The sequence below is a fragment of the Rhipicephalus microplus genome, chromosome 8 (assembly GCF_043290135.1).
Source record: "Rhipicephalus microplus isolate Deutch F79 chromosome 8, USDA_Rmic, whole genome shotgun sequence".
Taxonomy (NCBI): Eukaryota; Metazoa; Arthropoda; class Arachnida; order Ixodida; family Ixodidae; genus Rhipicephalus; species Rhipicephalus microplus.
The window spans coordinates 43,469,328-43,485,314 of record NC_134707.1 but is presented as its reverse complement, the minus strand read 5'-3'; the positions used below and the strand labels follow the sequence as shown (position 1 = coordinate 43,485,314).

Sequence of the window (15,987 nt, the reverse complement as noted above, 5' to 3'; positions counted from 1 at the left end):
GCTTACTTAATCCGACACAAGAGAAACTGCCATGCGTGTTCTGAAACAGAGCATTGTAAAGACAACAGTGCTTTAAAAGTAAAGACAGCGTGCCGGTTTATGAAGGCCACCAGTAAACCTCCTACAAGTGTGTAATCTTTTTATTATTTTGACGATGTATACATAGGTTGACCGAATCTAAGAGCGGATGGTTTATGAAAAATGAAATAAAAAGGACGTTTTTTTATGTTTCTCGTCGTGATGGCACAGATCATTGCTTAATCTGGGTGAGCGATTAAAGAAGCTCTATTCTAAAATTTGAGATTCATCATACCTTTTGTATAGGGCGACTGAGTAGCACGTGGTAGTTATATAATCAGTCAGACATTTTTATCTTGTTTCAATTACCCATAGTTTTAGGTGTCGGTTTCTCACCTGCACAGGTTCATAAGCCCAGCGATGGAAGTGAAGAACCCTACGTCCTTCTTCTCCTTCAGGTGTTTCAGCATGCGCTGCAAGGAAATATCGGAATGTCGCACATGTCTGTAAATCACTGTGACAAAGTGTATTCAATCGTTTATAGTAATCAGGGATTTTTTTGCTGGTACGTTTCCCACTACGAAGTATTTCTGGTGTTCATCACCATGCTAGGACATGCGATGCACTGGCTTCGGTGAATGCCCTGTGCACTCATCTTCTCGGTCTTTGTCCAGTATTGCACAGTTTCAGCAAGAAGCACTGCTGCAAGCACCTTTGTTCAATACAGCGATATTTACTCGAGTTCATGTCCTAAATATATCTTTTAGTACAAAGACAGCCTTTCAATGCATTTATTGTGGTATCTGATAACGCACAATAGCGCTACGCCCAAAACTGGTAATTTGCCCCTTCGGGGCCACAGTGAAACGTCTCAGCGACTCCAATAATTCAGCATAACTATATCACACTAGCATTCAGCTTCATACAGTGTTATTGGCTGTCGACAGCTAGGCGAATGTATCGCAAATATTGCTACGGGCAATAATCTGTACAAACTGCAATACGATAGGTTAATATTAGAGAATTACCGAACAACCCTCTTAAGTGATACAGGTGTGTGCCTTACCATTTGAACTTCCTGGTTGCCTCCTTTCAAAAGGGAAATGCCAAGCTTGAGTGTTTCTATCACCATCGGGCCATGGGAACCTGAGGAAAACACAATGTTTGCATTAGGCAACTATATTATGACTTCGTAAAAGCAAATTTCTTGTTTAACGAGAGCACTGCTTTTGAACAGTGCACCGGCAAAGGTGTCAATTATAAAACAGGCGTGCCATTTCTAGGGCTCAATTCTAAAAGTTTACGGTTACAATTTCAACCACTGCACGTCTGTGGACATGAGGACTATTACCCGATGGTCACATGCGCTTCACGGCACCGTCCTTCATCAACAAGCCTCGAGCATTTCTGCGCAGTTATGTGACCATGGTAACCATTCATGATGCGACCATTCATGATGTGACAATTCACGATGCATTCTTACATCACTGCTTCTAAGGCTGAAGCTGCCGTCATCACTGTCAGAACAATGAAGCAAACGAAATGTTGCTTCCCCCGCCCCTCCCACTACATGCCATTTAGCACGGCATGTGTGCTGGAAGCTGCAGCTTTGTTCAACGCTGTTGGAAAGGTTCAGAATCAGAAGCATTTCAGTTTTCACGTCAAACAGAGGAGAGAATACATGATCAGTATATACAGAAGGAGGTCCCATAGTTACGAACTGAATTGGGACTTCCTGTAGATGATAACATAGTGAATAACACAAGTGAATTGGCAATTCATGGAGCTAATATTATTAATAATAATATTAATAAAATGATAAGAATATAAAGACTAATGCGACTTAAGTAAGAAAATAACTTTAAAAAGCGTTGACATAATGCCTTGAACAAGTAATGTGCCGTAGTCGAAGAGAGTAAGGACAGTGTTAGAGGTTAAAGGACAAACGACCTCCACCACTTTCGCTTGCCGTCAGAAATATTTAGGTTCACAAAGAAGCTTCGCTTGAAGAAATGGTGGACCACCCACCTTTGCTTGCCGAAATATATAGAAGTGCCATTTCAGCGACACCTCGACTGGCGAGACGTGCTTGTTGAAAAAGCAATCGCTGTTTCTCCAACTCTTGTTCCTGGAGCAGGTAATGCATTCGAAAGCGCAGTTATTTTGCCAACTATCAGCGAAACCAAATAAAAGAGTAAATCTAAACACTTGAATCTACTCTAGTTGGGACCCTAAACGTTTTGAAAAGTGTCTAAACTGCAAAAATGCAGACATGTGATCAACAACGAAGCAGTTGTTATGCAACCATAACGCCATTTCTTGTCCTTCAATATTGGAAGTATAACTGCAAAAGCCTTTAACAAGCAGAAAAAAAACAACACGAAGCATGTAGGGTAGAGCTTTCTTTTACATATAACATTTGTAGCTACAACAAATTATAACAACACCTCTAACACAACGATGATACTTGTTGCTGTTTCTTGTCAAGTCTCATATTATACATAAATATACCATCTAAGTATCACGACTGAGATGTTGAGATACCTCGCAGTATTGGCTTGCTTACCTTGAGTCTTCGAAACTTTTGCTATGAAACCAGCATTGGCAGCATGCAAGAGATAAGTGTTAGATGGCAGGTTAGTCAAAAAAGTGCAATTAATGTTCGATTAGTTGTAAACAAAGCTTCACGCAACACAAAGATTCCTAAACACCGCTACCTAAACGCCTTTATTATCCGCGTTCTCGCCTGTGTGGCACAAATATCAGGCATTTTTCTATTACTCCAAGACGAATCATAAATCGCTAGATAATTATAACACCACATAAAAATTTTGGCGGAATCAGTTTGCTGATTATTTATGTTTTAACAAATATTTTAACGAATACGCGTCATTTTGAAGTCTCTGTAGACTGTGGGCAGATTGAAGAACTAGTTAACACCTATGTTTTTTAAAAACATGATTCTACTGAGCCTACGTGCGAGTCAACCTTTGTTGTATTTCTATTTCTGTAACTGTGAAGACATACGTACTGGCTTTGACAAGATCTGTTTTTTGTCTCACTCCTTACTTTATTGAAGAGTTTACTAATTATTGCCAATAAAACGGCACAAAGTATTACTACAAATATTTTTGAATATACCAATTTTAATAGTGTCCCGTATATCTACGCTCTAGACCGTTAAAAGATTTGATTTTGCTATCAAATATACCATACGAAAACACAACACAGGCAGCAAACATACACATGCATCACAAGACACAGCAAACACAACACAAAAAAAATTGCAGAAACTTACTAGAAGAACCTGACATGCATCCAGAAGCCAAGGGGGAGAGAAAAATGTTAATGAAAATAGGCAAGTCATAACAATACATAAAAAAAGCAATAGAGAGATGTCAGAAACACAACTTCAATGCCAAACAAAGATAAATAATAGGATTTAAATATTAAGGATTGTAGCGTAAGCCGAAACATGGTAATTAATGCGTATTCATGCAAGGTAATAGTTGCGGGACAGAATATATTATAATTTTACTTAGAAGGAAACGGTAACAACCCCAACTGAATAACTTAATATGCTTTTCATGCGAACCGCAGAAAAATATTACTCCTTGTGTGAACACACCAAGCAACTTGAAATAAATTACTGAATTAAATTATCAGGAAGACTGTTACTCTGTCACATGCATGGTAAGCAGATAATGGGAAACGTACACTCTGTTAGGAGGCTGTTGCACTGCAGAAAACAGTGTTTCGAGTATGTTCACCTGAATCAAAATGTTGCTAGATCTGTTAAAATATTTATACGGCTTATAGTTGTCCCAGCACCGAAACAATGTATGTGAAAAGAGACAAGTAAGTACAAGACTTCTTTTCCGTTTGTGAAAAACATTTGCACTCATTTTTCACGCTAATGTTACGACTAAGGCGCACGTAAGCGTTTAACTGTAATATGTTTTTGGTGAACTCTCACTGCGCTGTTGTGAGAAATACTCGTAGGACATGCAATATTGTTTGTATATATTAGACAAAGATTTCTTTTCTGCTCCTAATTGAAACTATCTTAATCTTACTAGGTTGTGCCTCTTTGTTTTTTACAAACTCTTACCTGCTTACACTCCCTATAAAACTGTCAGTATTCAAGAAACTAAAAGTTCATAATTGATTTACGCATCAATAACCTGCGCAAAAACATCACTATACTTCACTCTCTTGTTTATTGACAGTCCAACGTACTTATTGACGCTCCAACATACGGTGAGTGACTGCTACTGCCTTAGGTTTGCACCAACTAACCCCACCTCTAAAAAATCCCCCAGCAATTTTTCTAGCCCCTCAAGCCTATGATGAATATATATGCTCATGTATTTCCAAGTTGCTCGTTCAATTCGACACTTTACAATCGTCCCTGTGCGGTTTTCTAACAGTGTGAATGTGGACGCGTGCGTAACAACACTTTTATTTGGGTGCTCCATTCCCTTCATGTCTTGTAGTTACAACGATGACCACGAATTTTCTTCTTTCTTTGGACAGGGATAATATAACCCCTACGTAGGATTTGATTTAAGAACGGGTAATGGATATAATATAGAGTAAGAATAGGCATACATATGAGTCTCCCTTAGGATGGAGCAGTAACGTTTGTTGATAAGCAGAGAGCTTCGGGTGTAAATAAATGCAACATTCTCACATGAATTGAAGGCCCTGACTCCTCATCGCCTTCTTCTTCCTCCTCTTCCTCTTCGGCACCACCACAACTCTGTGACAAACAGTGAGCACGAAACAATGTACAACTTCTTTTGAATCTTCTCGCGTTATCTCTAGTAAAAGTGTTGTCGCTGCAACAAACGGTATTCAAACGCTAACGTGCGTCACATAACAAGAAAGATTTATAAAAACAACTATTCACCAAAAACCTAGCGATATAAAATTTTCATCTCGTAGAAATTCCAGCTAAATTCATCAGACAACTAAATTGGAGTGCCCTTCGCAACTCAGTATATGAGTGAATTCAACACTGTTAGTTAATATGAGCATTCCTTTCACGGCTCACGAATATGACCGAATTTCAAGTGCAACCACAAGCTGAAATTCTAGTTCTGGATATTCGAAAAAAAGACGTAAAACAATTTTCCACTCCGACATTAATGCATATGCTGAAAACATGACAGCGCATGTGATGCAAAAGGTACAATGCTTGGAGACCAGGAATGCAAAATGACCATAGCCAAGCAACTCCAATGAAGCTACCTGCATGCGAAAAATCTTCTTATCTAATCATTATGCATAAATTCTAGAATTAATTGAAATAAGAAATGCGTAATTGGTGCATGATTTTTCACTGTTTACTACGATCTTCTCGGTAAAATTTAAAAAAAAACTCTATAATATTTGAAGTTCTTTGTTCCACAGTTCTTACTGTACAATAGGTGCACAATTTTTGTTGCCTAAGTATAATTAATTCCACACACACTTGTTTACATTGCAAGGCGCTGACTGACAGCGTGAAAAACTGACTTAGCATGTAAATTCTAGGAATACTTGCTCATTGCTTCATGTTACAGTAAGCACACATTCACGTTCTCTAGCCTTGAAATTGGTGAATTCGTCAACATCAAAAGCTGATATAAATAAATTACAATAAATAAATAAATAAGCTTCCTTAAAACAGAATACGTACCTGGCTAAATATGTAGGCATACTGCATGTACAAGGGATCCTCGGGATTGACACCGCTGGAAATGTTCAACACAAAATAATGTTATAGATGGGTTAGTGCAAATTCGACTGTTTACACACGTGCTTATGCACCAAGGACAAAGTTACTACGCATAAAATCAAACAGTTCTCGTGCTAATAAAACTACTAAGGCCTTTTACGTTCTTTACGACTGGATCCAATGAATGCTTCCGCTACCAATATCCACATCTCCACCCAATCGACTAAAAATTGAATTAGACTGATCAGAGTAACGTACATTGAGCCTTCAAATGTCACACAGCGATTACCGGCATGGACAATTGGTCTTGTGCAGTCACATGCTACACTTATTCTCACCTCCTCACTTTCTTCTAGAAACCTTTTATTCTATTAGAGGCTTCACGCGCAAGTCCTGGCAGTGACAGATGCACTTCAGGGACAATGAAAAAAAACAAACGGTCATGTGCTGAGACATGGGTGCACCCTAGACGTCGAGGTTGCCCTAATTCTTTCGGAGACGGCCATTGCAGCATTTCTCTAAGTATGACTTTTTTGTGGCACATAAAACAGCATGGTTAGTCTTTAGTGCAATATTATTTTATGCCGAGGTACACCACGGCTTCACTGACGCAATTTCATCCTGGGTATGACGTTTAAAATATACACTTACACGTCGCAAGAAAAAGAGCTAGAAGTAAAGCTTCTGTCATCGGAAGCCGAATTTATACAGCCTCCCGCTTCGCAGCAGGCGGTGCCAAGTCAAGTTGACCACGGAGCGTATGTGCCTCGGCGTACAAGCGACTAGCTAATTCCATACGCCAATTGCCACTGGCTGCACATGGCGGCTCCCTGCTATCTCTAGCAAAAGTGCGCGAATAGCTTGGAGGGCATGCTTTCTGTTATTGCAACACGCGTTGCAATTCGAACGTGCCATTAAAGATGGTGGTCACTAATGTGCGCGCGCTTATGTCGCGATTGGGGCGGTTTGTACGTTTTGTGCTTTCACCGCAACTTAGGGAGATTACGAAGGTCACTTAGCTCACTGCAAAATCTGCGTTCCGCTGTTGGAACCTGCTGCTCACACACGAAGCAACAAGTGTGGCAGTCGCTACTTCGAGCAAGTATTGTGTATATTCCTTCAGTGCGTTTTTTGTGCGTAAGGAGCCTCCTGAACGTATAGATCTGCTTGTGAGTCTTTGTGTGCCATTACAGTGGTTTGTTAAAGCATTTATTTCTAAGTCCTTGTGGCCCACTGGCTTACAATTGACAATAAACGACCTCTGTAAAGATACGTTTCATTTTCGTGTCTTTACGGTTTTTATGTCGGAGGGATCAGCCATGTTTTCTTTTGTATGTTTGACTTTTCCTCATAACCTCTAGACTCAAACATTGGCCCGTATATGCATTTTTCACTGCAAATGTCGTCGAAAGACGATCGTCTTGCACGTGGAGAGAGTGAGCAAAACGTTTATTTGATGTTCTGCACGAGAAAATTGGTGAATTGTATTCTAGAAGCGCTGCGTTAGAGAGTGTCGATGCGTGCAGCGAAGGCTAGTGAGCGCATCGAGGCACGTTAGACACGAGCGCCATCTGGCAATTATCTTCAAAAACGAAGGGAGGCGTGCGTGGCCGCGGAGAAAGATGCGTGTCTTTCACGGAGGTGATAAGGATAGAACGCAAGGCAGCGGGCAGGTGCCACCAGCGTGTTGCCTTTTCAATGTGTTGAAAATACTTGCATTTTTTAGCATCGCGTTGCACTGTCAGCGCAGCGTGATAAGCCTACCGACCTTGAATATATTTGTGTGTGCCTTTTCTAGTATAAAGGCACACATACAAAACATCGACGTGTTATTAGGGTGCCTCAGATATGCGCAATAATTGCTTTTTAACTGACAATCGCACAAGTATGAACGCTGAAACTTGAGCAATATTCGTGGGCGCTGTGGATGCGGTTGGCCGTTCGAGGAATCGTTGGGTCGCTTTGGTGTCATAAGGGAGATTGTTACTGCGGACAAACGTACAAATGTGCAGACAGACAGAAATACAGACAGAAAGACAGACCAAAATTTTTGCCTCGAAGGTCCCCAAGAAAGACTATCATCTTTGAATTAACCGACACTGTTGTATAATGGTTGTGGTGCTCTAATACCGATCCCGTGGTCGCAGGATCGAATCGCAGCTGCAGCGGCTACATATATGACGGAGGAGAAAGCGCTTGAGCCTCATGCACTTGGCCTTAGGGGCGTGTTAAAGAACCCTAGGCTGTCAACGTTTAGGGAGTTCTCTACTGAGCCACCCTCATAATCATATTGTAGTTTTGAGACGTTAAGCACTAACAACTAATACTAAACAAATGTCTATGAGGCTCAGCACAGCGCAGCAGACTTCATATACACCATCTTATTTTAGTTCGAGTAATTTGCGTAAATTAGGTCTTGCAAACCTGTGTTCAGTTGTGGCTCTTCTCGAAAAGGCCACAACGAGCTGCACCAATGGATCAGGTGTCTCTTCCGTCTCTTCAGCAGTTTGCTCTTTTTCAGACTCCTCGAATGTTGTCTGCGACAAATGCATGGTATGTATTAAAAAAGAGTGGCTTAAACAACATCCTCAGAAGCTTGTCCAGCAAAGTCATGCACGATTAGAGATATTTTCTAAATTATTATTGGATTATCTTATTAAAACATGCGAAGTGATTAAAAAATTGCATTGCACTCCTCAAGGTTTTAGTGGAGAGCATAGAAGCTTGCTGTTTTTTACGAGAAAAGCAAAACATCCTTGCAATTTTGTAAAAAATATTGAAGTGGAAATTTCATTGGCGATTTAGCAATGAATGCAAGCAAAAGACAATTGAGTTACATTTACTTGGCTACAGTCACATACAGCTATCTTAGTATTCAACAATAAGCGTAAACGAGCCCATATAAGCTACCGTTCACAAGCATTGGCCAACGGTATCCATTCATGGTGCTATGCGATTCAATATCGTATGTAGCAATTCAAGCTTCAAACCTCATACACATTTTTCTTTTTATATTGCGCAACTCCAATTGCTACAGTTTAAGTAAACATGGTCCTCCTGAAACAGGCATGCAAAAAAAAAAAATAACCATTCACGACTAAAAGCCCCAGTATTGCCTCATCACACTTCAGCCTTGCTACTCTTTCCCTGCCTGCAAAAGGCCTAGTTTTTGAGTATGGTATCACCTCTGTCCTATTTATTTCCCGGGTCAAAAACGTATGACAGGAATAATGACAATGTTTGTTTTACATGAAAAAGTGGCTAAATATTACGAAATTTTCTGTTGGTCCGCATGGTTCCCCTAAATGATAACTGTTCATCATTGGGGTGAATGTCAGCATCAAGGTCTCAATCTATCCTCTATTACACTTTGCGTTGCTTCGTATACCTAAGAAAGGACTCTTTTACACTATCAACACTCTTTTTTGCGAAGTTGTCAAACAGTGCAAGTGTAAAGCCTTTCTCGTACAACAACTTGCTTGATCCCTAAATGCTGTGCTTATATCATGCATGGTATTTAGAACCACGCCAAATATGCAGCATAGATCCGCAGACTTTCTTCAATTACTAATCTAAAGATTGCTTTAACGTTACTTTATTCTGTTGATGCTGACTTGTGTATTTCACGGCTGCGAATTTAGTGCACAATACTCAACTACTCGCCTGCACATTCATTTATAAGATTTTTTTACTAGGAGTCACTATTCCATTACGGCTGTTTCCATGTGTGTATACCTGCCATAGATTACGACTCATTAGTTTCAATTCACTTGCCCGGCTACCTAGCTACCTAGTCGCCGCATTTATCCTCTAGTTCCTAATAGGACTAATCATCATCACCATCACCATCATCATCATCATTAACATCATCAACATTATCAGCCTGAATACGTCCATTGCAGGACAAAGGCCTCTCCAATGTGCCCCTAGTTAACTCGGTCCTGTGCTTGCTGCTGCCAATTTATACCCGCAAACTTCTTAATCTAATTTGCCCACTTAACCTTCTGTGTCCCCCTAACCCGCTTGCCTTCTCTGACAATCCATTTAGTTATCCTTAATGGCCACCGATTATCCTCTCTACGTGCTACATGCCCGGCCCATGTCCATATCGTCTTTTTGGTTTCAACTATGATATCCTTAACCCTCGTTTGTTATTGAATCCACTCTGCTCTCTTCTTGTCTCTTAAGGTTACACCTACCATTTTTCTTTGCATTGCTCGCTGCGTCGTCCTCAGTTTAAGCTGAACCCTCTTTGTAAGTCTCCAAGTTTCTGCTTCGTAGCTAAGTACCGGCAAGATACAGTTGTGATATACGTTCCTCATGAGGGATAGAGGCAAAGTACCTGTCATATTTTGAGAGTGCTCACCCCATTCTTATTCTTCTAGTTACTTCAATCTCGTGGTTCCGCTCCATGGTTATTACTTACCCTAAGCAGACATAGTCTTTTACAACTTGAAGTGCACTATTACCTATCTCGAAGCGCTGCTTTCTTCCGAGGTTGTTGTACATTAATTTCGTTTTCTGCAGAATCATGTTGAGACCCACCTTTCTGCTCTCCTTGTCTAACTCCGTAATCATGAGTTGCAATTCATCCCCAGAGTTACTTAGCAATGCAATGTCATCGGTGGAGCGCAGGTTACTAAGGTACTCTCCATTAACTCTTTTTATCCCTAACTGTTCTCATTCTTGACCTCTGAAAACGTCCTGTAAGTACGCGGTAAATAGCATTGAGTAAATAGCAATAAAGTTCATAGCGTTCGTATTGGTATTGGTTCAAGGTTTATAAGTTAAAACTTCTGTCATTGCAAGGCAACGTCGACATTGTTCTCTTCTTTTTAGTTACAAATAAATAATTCGTAATACATATATATATATATATATATATATATTATATATATATATATATATATATATATATATATATATATATATATATATATATATATATATATATATATATATATATATATATATATATACGAATTCGTTTTGCCAGTGTGTTCTAATAATTTGAATAGCTCATTGCATTATGTATGGCTCTTACCCTATCGTGATGTGTAAATTAATGGCCCTAGAAAGAAAGGTGCAAGAAAAAAATGTTTTTCCGTATACAGCTGAATGGCATGCCTAAAACAGGACACTTCACTTGGAAATAGCTTTTTCGTGTGTCTACTGTATTAGAAAATTATCGCTCACCGTGAGGTCATCAATCAGCTTCTCTTGCCCAACATTTTCCTCTTCAAGCCACAAGTTGGTGTACACACTTAAGAATATGTTTATTGCCCGATGCCTGCAAAAGTAAAGCTTAGGTTACACCCTTTATAGCACATATGTATTAAAGCATATCTATAAGTATTTCCGCTATCATAGGATGAAAAACCTGACATGGAAATCTTCAGTATGAATATTAAGCATATAATGCAATCCTCCAGGCTTGCACTTAAGACACACACACACACACACACACACACATATATATATATATATATATATATATATATATATATATATATATATATATATATATATGTATATATATATATATATATATATATATATATATATATATGTGTGTGTGAAAACTCAATTTATAGTAGCCTACGTTGGTGTAAACACAACTTTAGGAATATTTGTAATCGGAATGGACTTGCCAGAATTGCGCACCTATTCATGGTTTAAAAGTACAACTAGTATAGGTAGCGTGAAATACTAGAGTTATCTATAAATTTAACTAACAAATTTTTCACAGACACGTTTATCATATTGTAGCAAAATGTCTAAATGTAGAAGTGGCATGCTATTGTGATCAGCAATGTATATTTCAATCGTGATCAGAAATGTACCATCCCATTGCAAGGCATTGGAGGGTAGAAAAACAAAATCACCAAAAATGCATCACAACTAAACAGCCTTTTCAACAAGCGCTACTGCCATGCTACTAAATGATAATGTCGTGCAAACACCACATTACTGAGACTTGGTACAAGCAGTGTCACATCTAAGGTGTACATACCATCATAACTCAGGTGACATACGTGTAAAATAACAGAAGCAAGGTAAAAAAACCGTGCATAATTTTCTTTTATATGGTATGCAAAGACAGTTAAACACCTATGAATGAGACAACAAAGGCTCAGAGGTCCCTGATAATTCAAACAAATTTACAATATCGTAACCAACGGAAGCAGATTTTGACAGTGCTCTGAGTACTAATATCACTGCTGAAATATCAATGCACTCTAATAAAAGAAAAGCAAACAATTTACAATAATTCATGCGTTTGACAAGACAGAGAAGTTAGGACTTGCTAAGCAAATAAAAAAAAATGTCCAGAAAATGAAAGGTCGATATTTGTAACCCGAAATGTTCGCAATGGCTATCTTTGTCGAGAATTGCATGCATTATAAACAAAGTCATCGGTTTGATAGAGAAGGCCTCGAATTTCTTCAATGCATACAAAAACAGCGTCAGTATTATACTCATCCGAAAATTGAACAGCATTCAGTTTAATGGCTAGGTGTCTCTAGATAATATGTGCGGTAAACATAACGGAAATGCAGAATCATCGGCAATATAGTAGGAACCTTGAAAAAAAAAACGAAGTGCAATACTCTGTGCAGAAAAGAAGTAGTGTAATACGCTGTAATACTTTCATACACTGCGATGAGCAGCTTTTGTGTTACAGATACCACAATGTTAGCTATCGCAAAGCATTACTACGAAGGGCATAAATCTTTAGCATAATAATTTCGAAGCTTGATGATATTCAATAAAAATCTAATAAGAACTTATTTCATTACAACACACATTACAACTTAAAAATTGCAGTGGAGCAGCTTGCGAGCACATCAGCCTTCAGCAAATAGTTTAAATGCTTCGGTATCAAAATACGCACCACCGAAATGGAGCAAATGTGCTGCTGTATGAAAACACTTTTAAAAACTTGGACAGATATAGTACATTTTGAAGTTTTATGTTACATACCTGGCATACTCGTCGAACTTCTCACTACCACGACAAAACTTGCGGCAAAACGCTGACCACTAACAAATTGAATTATATTTCACGAAACTAATAGGCTAACAGTCATTTCATAAACGTTTGTCGAATATTTGTGCTTTCAAATGTATTAGAAATGTAAACGTTAGGTTTACAGTAAAGGAACACTTTGCTAAACTTTTACATCAACCATAATTAAACATTTCTCAAAAAAACACATCTGTCTTGCGGGCCGTACATTGTAGCTGTCTAGCGCAAAACAACAAAATACGCTGTAAGGTGAAGGAAAGGCATAAGCAGTGCTCCTTCTTATTACTTAACCATGTATGTTTTTTCTGTTTGTGGTAAGTGACCGTGCCTTCACGGTCAGTGAGTAGGCATGGGCATTCTAAACGTGTACTTACGCCATTTTAATTGTTTTATTGAATCTTTCGGGCAAAGGCCCGCAATTTCACAGTTTGCGTCATCAATGTCTCGCTCAAATAAGCATTGTGTAGCACGCTTATAATATTCATTAAACAGGAAGAAACAAAGAAACATGAAATTATCCCAAGAATGCTGTCGAATGTGTGCACCATTTAAAAACCTAAAGGGGTAAATATTCCTGATTTAAACTACAAATAGCATTACACCTTAGAGTGCACATGAAGCACAGCAACTACAGATGCACGACCATGGCAAGTAAAAGCAATACGACAAGCATGTTCACAAAAGGCTGTAAAAAAGAAATAGGCCGAAATAATGTAAATATTATGTTTTGTGTGTTAGTGTGAGGGTTTCACAAGCCATTGCTTCTACAATGCATGAAGTTCTTTTTTTACGCAATGAATTATTGCATTACAAATTTGCTCAGCCTTCACTGTAGAATACTTTAAGTACACAATGTTTTCGCTCCTGAGTGTTCAAAGGCTGAAAAGGTTTCTTAACTCCACGACATTTTCATTGCAGTCATCAAGCATTTCTGGCCGCATTTGAATTGTTCAACGAAATTCACAATTACTACTCCTCATTTGGCGCTCCATGTTTGAAGGTTTGTTCGTAATGCAAGAATAGCTTGCAAGCAAATATTCGGTGCTGAATCACCACTCCTGCTCCAAAATTAGAGTGGTAATTAAGAAAAAATATGATATCAGAACATCAAAACTAGGAATTGATTTTGAGGCCAAAAGATCACAACACATAAATAAGCCCCTATCAAATTTCCAAGCAGCTCAATCAGAACGGAAGCGTCAGCAGTACACATGAGACAACTTTTTGAACAAGACATACGAACTCTCATTAGCCCTTTTATGTGCGCTACACTGTCCAGAAAAGTCAGCCAGGTTTATTTGACTTTGGGTCACCCTATTTCGTTCACTTACGTATAGAAATTATGCAGGTAAGGTATTTTGAACGTACTTTCTGTCATCGCACACCTCCAATAAGTGTCGTCTTTTGTTAACTGACAACTAGAAGGTGTCTCATTACAAATGATGGAGCGAAACAGTTTGCGCGGTGCTGGCACAACGATTCCATTGTTTTGGTACATTGAATTTCGCTAACCAGCCAATAACCATGAATGAAGTAAGGAGCCGAAACACACTCTACTGCACTTAAGTGGTATAAACGTCGTGAACAATGCTGGTGTGAGTATAAATTGGCCATTTACTTTCTTCAGTTATCAGCTGGTACACGTATAAGAATTCGTGTGTTTACCAAGTGTTTGTTACGATGCCGTTGAGTAGTATACAACGCAACAGAACCTGGCACTAAAGAATGTGCAACAAGCTATATCTATCATACACCAACACTTTACACAAATACAACATTCATAAAGCACATACACATTGGCTGTCTTGGCCCACACATGACGCACTTCATTCAGACATATTTGAAAGTGTGCAGACGAAAAAAAAACATAAAAGCATACAATTTACAGCCATGCCGCAAACAATGAGAATGCGTGTTCATTGACGAAACAGCATGCAGAGGAGAAAAGGTGTTCGAGCCATGCACGGACGTGGGCGTGTGTTGTGTTACCTCTCGACGTTATAGATTGGCACACTACGCAGGCATGCGATGGCCGCTCGTTTCTTGGAGCTGGAGAGCAGACGGCGCCACGCGTTCGATGAAGGCGGGGGTTTGTGTGCCTGAGGGCGTTAGTTGGATCGTAGTGGTGGAGGTGGTGGTGGGTTTTATTGGAGACAGGGGAAGGAATAGACGCAGACATGTGAAGTCGTAGAAAACCCGTCATCAAAGGACATTGAGTAAATGGGAAAAAATATCACAACAGAGGCATTAAAAACAACAAATCACGCGTTTATTCTATCTCAACTTGGTGTTTTTTTTTTTGCCTTTTAATACCTCAATTCACTCTTTCATTTCTTGACTGTTGAAAATATAACTCTGTACAGCGTTAAAAACATCCTTGTATATCTTTAAAAAATAAACGTGGTACACACAATTGAAGCCTCTGAAAGGAGGCAAAGTACATTTCCAGAAAAGGGAAACACGTCAAGCAATTTCCACCACTGTTTTCAGTGTATTCTTAAGGCATAAACAATGGCCTACTTCGGCTGCTCAATCATTCTACCTATGGTATTTCAGTGTTTGCAACAATGATGGCGTCTGTACTAGACAAGAAAGGTGCAGGTTTAATATTTAAAGCCTGAAAGAATTATAACTACTATCATTTCAATCAATGTTGCAATCCTAAATATCATCATCAGAACCAGCAATCGCTGTAAATGAAATAGAGTATATTGTGGCACCTTTATAACAAGCAATCCTATGTGAAGCTCCACACTACAAACGACAGTGTATTTTTTCAAGGTAACTACGTTTCTACGCTTGCCTGTATTTTACAGCAAAAAAACTAAAACTAGTTTTTCATAGGCCTGCTATGTAGTGCTAATCAGTTTACTTTCAAATTTCAGTATGAGATGATCACTGGCTGAAAACAAGCGCAATAAATCTATGTAAGAAGCAAGTTTCACTTGAATGATATAAGGTGTTTAAGGACCAAAACCACCAAGTGATTATGAGAGACACTGTAGTGGTGGGCCCCGGTAATTTCGACCACCCGGGGTTCTTTAACGTGCATCCAAATCTGAGCACGCGGGCCTACAACGTTTCCGCCTCCATCGGAAATGCAGCCGCCGCAGTCGAGATTCAATCCAGCAAAAGAAAACACGGCTTGATTTTTTAAACGGTGTCATTCTGGTGGACCCTAATAAGTGCCAATAGAGCACCGAGTTTTCGCAGATACA

At 39.1% G+C, this 15,987-nt stretch overlaps 1 protein-coding gene across 1 annotated transcript in view; it reads right to left on the bottom strand.

Annotated features, from left to right (window-relative positions):
- RyR (Ryanodine receptor) overlaps positions 1-15,987 on the bottom strand; it is a 285,153-nt gene that overhangs the window by 37,645 nt on the left and 231,521 nt on the right. Inside the window, exons 88-95 of the mRNA XM_075871638.1 lie at positions 10,937-11,030; positions 8,165-8,277; positions 5,702-5,756; positions 4,712-4,780; positions 2,585-2,605; positions 2,047-2,146; positions 1,085-1,164; positions 415-491 (exon numbers count right to left, since the gene is read on the bottom strand). Of these exons, the coding sequence (XP_075727753.1) occupies positions 415-491; positions 1,085-1,164; positions 2,047-2,146; positions 2,585-2,605; positions 4,712-4,780; positions 5,702-5,756; positions 8,165-8,277; positions 10,937-11,030 (609 nt within the window). The remainder of the gene's footprint in view (positions 1-414; positions 492-1,084; positions 1,165-2,046; positions 2,147-2,584; positions 2,606-4,711; positions 4,781-5,701; positions 5,757-8,164; positions 8,278-10,936; positions 11,031-15,987) is intronic.